At 32.3% G+C, this 10187-nt stretch overlaps 1 protein-coding gene across 3 annotated transcripts; it reads right to left on the reverse strand.

The window, feature by feature from the left end:
* Window positions 1-75: 75 nt before the first annotated feature.
* Window positions 76-9928, reverse strand: LOC105321813 (blood vessel epicardial substance-A). Of its 3 annotated transcripts, XM_066071123.1 has the most exons (6): window positions 9788-9928; window positions 9311-9488; window positions 3155-3753; window positions 2385-2505; window positions 1915-2242; window positions 76-405 (listed from the first exon to the last, which is right to left on the reverse strand). In XM_066071123.1, exons 3-6 carry the CDS (start codon window positions 3706-3708, stop codon window positions 341-343), a joined length of 1068 nt encoding a protein of 355 aa, XP_065927195.1. In that variant the 5' UTR covers window positions 3709-3753; window positions 9311-9488; window positions 9788-9928; the 3' UTR covers window positions 76-340. The 3 variants fall into 3 exon arrangements, with proteins under 3 accessions (XP_065927195.1, XP_034335388.2, XP_065927196.1); XM_034479497.2 differs by lacking the exon at window positions 9788-9928 and having other exon boundaries at window positions 9311-9759; XM_066071124.1 differs by lacking the exons at window positions 9311-9488; window positions 9788-9928 and having other exon boundaries at window positions 3159-3333.
* Window positions 9929-10187: the final 259 nt, after the last annotated feature.

Here is a 10187-nt window from a genome sequence, read left to right on the forward strand (position 1 = left end):
GGAAACTAGCATCTGATGAATAAACTTATGAACTGTGAAGTGGTGAAAATCGGAATCTCCTGAAATTTATTTTGGCATTTTGATGCCGAGAGCTATACGTCAATTTACAAAAAAAATAGTTTATTTACATTATCTTGAGTCGACAACAGTTATAGTATGTCTACAATATTTGTAAAGATTACATCAATAAACAGCACTTTCTTTTTTAACAAGGAATCTTTATTTTCACTCTCCAGATTAAATGAGATTGATAAACTGAAGACATATCCAACACAATCTCTCTCTCTCTCTCTCTCTCTCTCTCTCTCTCTCTCTCTCTCTCTCTCTCTCTCTCTCTCTCTCAGACTTGGCTTTCAAACGTGTTTGATTTTATAGAAAGCACTGGGTGTAGTTGCGAGCTCCATCCTGCAAAGGAAAGCAACACAATACGTCAATTTAAGCAGTTCAGAACATGAGGTTAGGGAATTGCGCGAAAGTCTAATTGTGCGCACAATGAATCTATTTAAGTATGCTTAATTTCATCAAAATTGACTGCTTCACAACATATTCATATCATACATAAACAAACTTTCCATATGTAGATGGTCGCGTTTTTTTACCAAACATAAAGAAAATAAAATTAAAGATTAACAGTTTTGCATTCTATGATATCGTACCCTCATATTCCCATGATCAATTTTAACAGAGTACGCTAATATATGTTTATATATGACTCAAACCAGAAAGTACTTTTTGTCACAAAAAAGGGAATTTTTTTATCGCAATCTAAGACTAAATTGACTTTCATAATTTTCTAAAACTTTTTAAATGTTGAATAAAAAAGATATCTCCAATATGTAACGGCTAATTAATTCAATGTTCTTTTATCAAAAAAAAGTAATTTGTAACTATCATACCCTAATAAGACTATGGCAAACATGGCAACGACATACCCAAACTTTGAAAATATGCATTTGTATTCCAAACGATTGTATTAATTGACGAATAAGTTTTGTATATGTGTATACATATTCCAGATATAAAATGTTTTTAAGTAATAGCGAGCGAAGCGAGTTCTACAGGCAAGGAAATCTTTATTTCACAATTATTACATTATCCCGGGGGGGGGGGTCCAAAACCGTTTTTCTTATATGATCAGCAAATTTTTTTTTATACGTAAATTATATTTTTTTTAAACGGGGGGGGGGGGGCTCTTTGATAAGTCAATTTTTTATATGTAAGTTTAAGAAAAATGTCTGCGGCAAGAAAAGAGGAAATAAACTGCAATAAACATTATGTCACACTCTGGTTTTCACCGTCGTGATGTTTGTTTGGAGTTAACTTTAATTTGATAAATTTTAAACTTTTAATGTAACAATTATGTTAAAATCTTTATTATTCAACAACATTGTATCTGAGATAAATTCTATTTAAATAAATAAACAATCTTATAATAATCTTATGAATAATGAAAATTTACTAGAAAAAATAGGCATGTTTATATTTTATTTTGTATTAAAATTCATTTACGTTACGCTGATACTTTTATTTTTATTGATTTATCATAATTCATTATTTGATCACATGCTGCGCTCGCCCCAACAGTAGCACCGTAAAACATATTAAAATACAATAAAATGCAAACAACACGTTGATGAAACCAGTTTTGAATAAGTGATATATTATTTTTTATCCTTTATAAATTTAACTGATTCTTATCGGGTCCTAATCATGATCGAATCGCCAATCTATTTATTGAAATATATACAATGTATATGCATAGTTAAATATAAAAAATACATACTTTTAGTTGAAAAAAAAAACTATTTCATATCAAATCGTAAAAGCAACGTTTTTTTAATGCAAAAATTTGTTAATTAATTTACAGCTACAGTTTTAAAAAAGTATAAACCATTTCAATTTTAATTTATATACCGTTAAAATCAGAGCCAAAGGTGTTCAAGTGATCTTGACTAGACATTGAACCGTTTGCTGCTAAGGCACTCCGAAGATTTATCAGTGAAGGGTTTCGACTTGGACAAACACTTTGGATTCTGTGTGCGCATGTTCCGTTCTTCTGCCCTAGGGGAGACTCAGGGTTCGAGAGAAGCATTTCCTGAATCTGATATAGCTTGTCACTTATGTCTTTTCCGATCAGTATGTCAAAGATGGCCGACAAACTTGGATTTGAATTCAAGTTTTGACTGAGTTTGTCTCTTGTCCAAGTTAGAAGGACACTTTTTTCTACTGCTTGTATTGAAACCTAATAAAAAATGATGATGCATTAAAAATCAAATGTATAAAACAAGGTTTGTGTTCGCCAAATTGTTAATATCAGCAATTCGTTATTCTTACACAGTATGGTTAAAATCATCTATTGTTGAAATCATTTTATCGCGAACTACCTGAAATGTTTGTTCTTTGTCAAGAAGGATGGATCGATGACTTAAATCGTACTCCGGGGAGTCCACAAACTGATTTTTTTCTATGTAATGTACAAACGTATCTTCATACTGAACTTTTAACCTGAAAAAGTCGCATTAAAATTACAAAATTACTTGTTGTAAAATAAATCCCTTTATATTCTAATTGTAATTTTTTTACAATTACTCAGTAAACTTATATTTGGTTTAAGGAAGACAAACAGATTAGTTAACCATTCGTTAAATTGATTAGTTTCTGCTTCATGTGAAAAACCTTTTTCTCCAATGACTCAAACTTTCAATAAGAAAGAAATATCTTTGATATTCTAATTTAAACTTTGATTTAACATCACATCTTTTTATAAGATCTGTATGCAATGATTTGTTTATTTATATCATATAGGGTATTTTTGATTCATAATTCTTGCGAATATACTTTTGTCAATATAATGCAATATTAATGTAATTTACTATACGCATGAGTTTCAATAATATTTTTTCGGACATAGAAATGTGTTTATGTTGAGCAGGGTGCCCTTAAAATCTACATCAATCAGACATAAAAAAAATTGATCCTAAAAAGAAATTTCTGTGGGATTTGTAAATTTGTAATGACGATTTGTCCTTTTCAACAAAGATTTGTAGATTTACGCAGTAATCTAATGATGACTTGATTAGACAAGGGATAAACTAAGTGTCTTTAAACTGCTTCAAGGGAATCCAAACAAATGAAAGTCAACACTATAGCATACCTGCCTTTTACTAAAATGGATGTTCTTTGGCCGCATCGTGTAATTCCTTCAGTCGCATATTGATCACATTTTTCCAATTCATGAATAAAGCCCTGTTTCACAAGACAGTCGTACTCCATTTTACTCACTTGCAAAGGTTCGAATAAGTTTTTATACAACTCATCTAAATGCTTATTAGCTCGTGACGGTAGAAGTCTGTAACCAATATAGCAAAGATAGAGAAGATTCACGAGAAAGAAGGCAGCAGACCAGCCCAGGACATCGGGCATACAGACAATTAGGCCAGACCACAGAGAAAAGAACAAATAACCGAGGCCTAGAAATAACCGGAGGCAAAGGGGATGATGGCGGAACCGATTAGGTATGAGGAAGGACAGAATCAGACACAGGTTTGCTAGCTGGAACAGGTAATGCTGGGCGTCTTTCCAGTCTCCACACAAACCTTGTGTTTTGTCGCGGGAAGCGGTAGTAAGGTTCCCAATCAACACATTGAAGTCCATAACGGAATCTGTATTGTTGAGCATTAAGGTGTCTATTTTTTTGCTCAATGGCATGATTTGTATCTAGAGCACTAACCAGCCAATTCCATACACCAAAATCTGAAAGTTGAGAAACATAAATAGTATCAACAATGGTAAAAATAAATTTCAAAGATAAAAAATTATAGAATAAAGATAAAGAAAATTTCAAAAATAAAAAATTAAAACAAATTTCAAATTTTTAAATCATTCGAACGGAATGTGAAAATAAAAGTTTTCAATCTCTTCAATTTAACCAAAAAAAATGTAACGAGAAAATGTTTAAAAACTTCTCAAAAACTATTTGGCTAGAAAAGCTTCGACTTGTGTGGAAGTACCTTTAGGTAGTGTAGATTTAAATTTGTGTTAATCATGTTGTCAAAGATATGGTGGAGCTACCGTAAGTGGTCAATTTTTTACGTAGGATGAACCAAAAAAAATTAAAAAATCTACTGGAAAAGTTTTCTGCCAAAAAAGCTGAAAATTGTGGGAAAGCACATGTTGTGCAGATTAAAGTTTGAACACACAAAGATTCCCTGAAGAAAGTTGGGGCCCAAAAGGGGAGGGGTATAAAAAAAGGACTACAGAAAAAAAACTTTTCTAAAATGCAAAATAAAAAAAGAGGCTTATAATTTACATTAAATATATGTGGTTATAATGTGGATGTAAAAAAGGCACATTTTTAATACAATTTTTTGCAAGAACAACCATATATACCTTACTTAATGGCCAAGATAATATGTATTACGGTGCGACCGTTGGGGCAAGCGCAGCAGGTGATCAAAAAATGAATTATGATAAATCAATAAAAATAAAAGTAGTGACGTAAAGTAAATGAATTTGAATGCAAAATAAAATAAACATACCTATTTTTTTAGTAAATTTTCATTATTCATATTTTTTTTATTTATTTACATTCTGGTCGCACGCCAGTATAGAATTTATTTCAGATAAAATGTTGTTGAATAATAAAGATTTTAACATAATGTACATTGCAATTTATTTCCTCTTTTCTTGCAGCAGACATTTTTCTTAAACTTGCATATAAAAATTGACTTATCACAGCACCCCCCTCCCCCCTCCCCCGTTTAAAAAAAAATCATATTTACTTATTTAAAAAATTGTTGATCATATAAGGAAAATGGATCCCCCGGGAGCATGTAATAAATAGTAGTGAAAATAAAGACACTTTAGAGCAGCTAAAGAGCTAAAGGCATACTACACACTCCCCATTCCTTACCCCGATTGGAATTTCCCTGATTTTGAGAATTTATTTTTTCTTTTGGCTTGTGAAGATTTTTTGAATGATGTTGCCACGCCCCCTTTAAAAAAAGTTCCTGGAAATTACCGTAAATATAGTGAATAAAATCAATGTGAGCATTCATCCAAATAAGAGCAAGTTACAGCTGTTTCCTATCTTTGAAGAAATGTCCCGATTCGTTAGCTCTGCAAGATTTTGAGAAGATTTTGGTATTTATATTTCAACAGATTTACAATAACTACTTAGAGTAGTTTCCACTTATTGTGACGTCAAAGTTCACGTCGGTCAAGTGTCGTCTGTCTCTTTGAAAACACACTGAAAAAAACTACGCGAAAAATACTGTTTTGTTAACTTAAAAGGCATGATGTTCAGGAAATTACACAATTTATCTGTTTTTCAAAAGTTTTACTTTGATTCTCGTGAGATGGTATCCAGTCTAGTGAGATCGACCGACATTGAGGAATTGCATTGTGGGTCGAAATTTACTGACGCCGAAAAATTCTGTCGGATCAATGTGTAAGAAATCCATTGTGACGTCACTCGAAAGGACGATAACTCCGTTAGTCTTATGTAATGGAATTTGCGTTGTGTCAGCAGTAACAATGCATGTTCTTGTTCTCGTGAGAGTGTGAAAATGGGAAACCATAATTACAGGGAACTACTGGGACGATTAAAACAGGGCATTACTGGTCCGATTTACTGACGCCAAAAAAATCCGTTGAATAAATGTGCAACTACTCCGAATTTTCTATTCACACACGCCTTGCCGGTAGAGCTCGCTTCACTATGACGCCATAATGCTAATTCAGAGTTACGGCTATTGTTGCTCAGGTGAGTGATGTGGCCCCCGGGCCTCTTGTTTGCTGATCATATTATTCATAAACACATAAATTAGATTTATCTTGTTAGCCATAAGTCATGTCAACGAAATTATTTTGGTGGTTTTTAATTTTAATTAACATTATTTGTTAACAGAAATTAGACTCGAGCTTTGTCAACATCACAATGAGTTCTTTGGTCTGGATCTCATATATAACAATTAATTTCTAACTTTCAAGTTTTGGTCAACCAATCAAACCTTTTTTATATGTAAAATTGAAAGAAAAATATCGATTTAAAATCATGTCCGCGTTCCTTTAAAACATAAACAAAAATCAAAAAAAATATTGCCTAAAACATTCCTGGTAAACTTCATGTGAAACTTTTGTTTCAATATAAATTTATGCTTAGGGTTTACATATTTTTGCTATGTACATGAATTGTTTTGTATGAAGACAAAATGAATTCAAATTAACATTGTTGATTCAAAAGAATTTAAAAAAAAAAAAACGAAGAAAATAATAGCTTATCATTATCCAATCTCAACACGTACATAACAATTAGGTCTAGTACATTTCTATTTATTCAGCATATACACAAACTTGTTCCCGATGACCCACTTACATAAGTATTATGTCTCGTGGTTCTCTTTGTGATAGTAAAAACATCCTAGAATTGCAAATCAGCCATATCGCAATGTCCAAAGATCAGTATATTGCTTTTAAAGCCCCTTGTTTTCATTAATATTCATGGCAGTTTCTAGTTATAGCGAATAAAATTTGTACAAAGAATTTCGTACTCGTTTGACTCTAATATACTGAGAGCTTTATATTACGTTAGGAATATTAACAAGAATTTTTTTACGAACGTAATATATTAACTTATTGCAAACAAAGTTTTTTTTCTTTATACTTAGCCTGTCTAAAGATTTGATTGCATAATTTCTTTGTGTGTTTTGACAGTACTTTAGTAAAAATCAATTGTAATAAAACCAGGGAGGGGGGGGGGGGGGGGCTAGACTAGACATCACTTTTTTTAAAGTCAGACCTAACCATTAGGCACATACTCGCAGCAAACATAGTTTTTCCTTAATTAACTTTAAAAAGATTGAAATATTAATAGTGATATTGAAAATTGGACACATTAAAACTAAATTAACCTTAAAAAGATTGAAATATTAATGGTGATATTGAAAATTAGAGTCCTTGGTATACCCCATACCCCCGGATTAGGAATTTAATGATTCTTTTTATGTTTGTTTTTTTTTTTGGCTTGTCAAGATTTTTGATTAGTCTAGTCTAGCCCCCCCCCCCCCCCCCCCCCAACGTTCAATTTTGCTTCCGACGCCACTGTGCTATAAGAAAACTGTTACACACTGAAATTCTCTATACAAAGTAGCTAATGAATAGCTTGATGCATCGATCGCTCTTTTATCAACAGTCGTGTTTAGAATGCTATTGCACACGGACTGCGGAGTAAGCAGACAAAAATGAACTAGCGGCATTAAAAAGTGCAGACATTTGTGTTGTAGCCACTGTTTTTCGGCTTTGAAGTAGTTGTGTAGTTTTGGAACCCGTTCAAAACGCCATGTTCTGGGACTAAATGGGTGATTAGCGGGGTGGAACAGATAGAGCCCTTGTACGTCTGCTATTTTATCGGAGATGTCTTAATGATGATAATGACCTTTTTTCCAAACAAATAAGCCCTACGGGGACGTATCGGTACTGATGTGGTACTCTGTAGGAAACGGGCAATTATATTTCTATAACATGATTCAAACGCAAGCACTGTCATCAAGTGTGTGTTATAGAAGTCAAATTGAGAGGAGTTCCGAGATACATGCTATAATTTACTGTTTGAGAAAAAAATTGACGCTTAATATCAACCTGGTATAATTCAAGTGAATAATCGCAATTTATCTTTTAAAAATTTGTCTCATTTATGCTTTGACAGGGAACTCCACTTCATTTGTCACAAGTCACAGCTACATAATTTTTGTAAAGTTTATTTTCAAGTTGATGGCTTAAAAAAATCTTCATTAAAATTATTGTCGTCTTTTTTTTCATTTATTGCATGAAAATTAAGTGAAAGTTTGTTAATTCAGAAACAGATGCAAATTACGCAAATTCAAATACAAAATTACATAACACAATTTGCTAGGTTTCTATTCGGTATCTTCTCTCGCTCTGCCTTGGTGAGTTTGACGTGAATCGTTTTAATTTTGACATTATGTACATATGATTGAATCCCCTATGTTCCTAACCTACTTCACTCTTATTATTAAAATAAGCTTGTTTTCTTCCCAGAAGAATCAAGAATGATCAAGCATTTGATGAAAATGGGATTGGATATTGCGTAATTCACTTCGACAAACAAAAAAACAGTGCTACAGTAATAGCCCTGACGCGCCTAGTCGCTGCGACGTACATCGCAACCGCGTAATAGGGCCCTTTAATGAGAAAAATTAATATCTAATATAATAATGTATTTTTTAATCTGTCGCTTTTTTAAATTAAATTTTCTACAAGATGTTTAATTTAATTATATTTTAATAGCTATTTAGTATGTTATCATAAACAATACCGGTATATATGCTACCATTTGTTTCATTTTATTATTATTTTTTAATATAGATCTGATTGAGCTATAATTATCATTTGGAACTGATGTTAACACATATGGTCGTAAATAATATTTTTATTTTTTATTGGTCAACAGCTATACAGCTCATAGACATATACAATTAATATACACATGTTACAATACATATACTGGTCACTTAAAAAAGGCAAGTTTATACATGAAGTTTTCTGATTACAAAAGCATTTTTTTTATATTTACCTAAATTGCACAAATCCTTTACATTTTGTGTTGACAATAATAGAATTAATTTAAAGACAGAGGGTTTAATATAATAAAACTTCTTAAGGAATTTTTCTCTTAAGTTACAGTAATAGGGACATTTCAATATAAAATGATATTCATCTTCTATATCTAAAGTACATAGAGGACATAAACGTCTTTGTAATGGGACATTGTTATATCTGCCAGTTTCGATGGTAAGACAATGGGATGATAATCTTAATTTACATATAAGTTTCTTATATTGTAAAGGAATTCATTTTGTTAGATATGACTACAAGGTACAATGATCAACTAAATATCTATAGATTGTACATTTTGAAGAGGCATTTATTATCGAAGACCAAGCTATGTCAATGGATTGAGTAGAGTTACAACGTACTCTTAATCAGCTAGCTAAAGCATTGTTATGCATTTAATATTTTATCTGAGCGAACTTTTAAATTATGATTAATAACGTTTTAAAGCACTTTGTTTTAGTTTTTTTTTACGTCATCAATAATTTACATGTATTTCATCTATTACATCGTCACCAGATGGATTATCTCCTACACAACAAATTAAGCACAAATTGTTTTTTCGAAGGAAGATACATTTTCACAAAATCGCCACAGCCAAAACAGGATCAAATCAGATTAATTAAATAAAACGATGAAACAAAGAGTGTGATTTCATAACAATAAGACCGTGTCTTACCTTTTGCTGTGGTGACGAGACTGAATGGCCGGCAGTCTGTGATAGTAAGAACGTAAACACACCATCCAGGGATCGATACCAGCAGACACTGCCGGTAGTCAATCAGTGGCCCCCGGCTGACGAGGCGCCTTAACTGTGAGGCGTGGGTGGGGTCTTTCCAGTCGGTGTTGAAGGTTACCTAAGTCGGTTGTTATTTCAATAAAAAATGGTGAATGTTAAGAAGACTGGATGGTCAACAAACTAACCATCATATTTACCTGAAAACTTAAGATATGCCTAAATGATTAGTTTAAACAAACTAATATTTTGTAAAGAAAAATCCTTTGATTTTATCTTTTAAATTTGGGTAGTTTTCTATATTTTTTACATAGAGATCAATAGAGTCCGAAAATGGCCGCGCCCATTGAGCCCTCTGAACAACTGCACACGCCATTTTTATCAACAATTCAAAGTACCGTAAAGTCTAATTGTACTCACTTCCACGTTGTATATTTCTATGTGTGCTAACTCTGCCTCGGCCCCCTTGTTTTGTAAAATGTCGTTTCGAACGTCATGTAATCAATACACACAGTTTCTAGAAATGAATATTTTTCGGCACGTGCAAGCTTTTGGATGGCATTTAATGACGATCCAAGAAAGCGAAGTTTAATTATACGCAGAGTGCTACAGTATTCCAGTTATTAAAAATGACAGTCCTTTTTCATGTAATTACATTGTTTTCAAATGGCATGATGAATTGTGGCATAACATGATGCAATCTCTTTGTTATTGTAAAATGAAAATAAAATGATTTACTTGGGCATTGGGAATTCTAATTAGCAATGTTACAGGAACGTGGACAAATGCAGTATAGAAAAGGGATCGAAAAGTAAAATAT

Source organism: Magallana gigas, chromosome 9, assembly GCF_963853765.1.
Source record: "Magallana gigas chromosome 9, xbMagGiga1.1, whole genome shotgun sequence".
In the NCBI taxonomy this organism is placed as follows: Eukaryota; Metazoa; Mollusca; class Bivalvia; order Ostreida; family Ostreidae; genus Magallana; species Magallana gigas.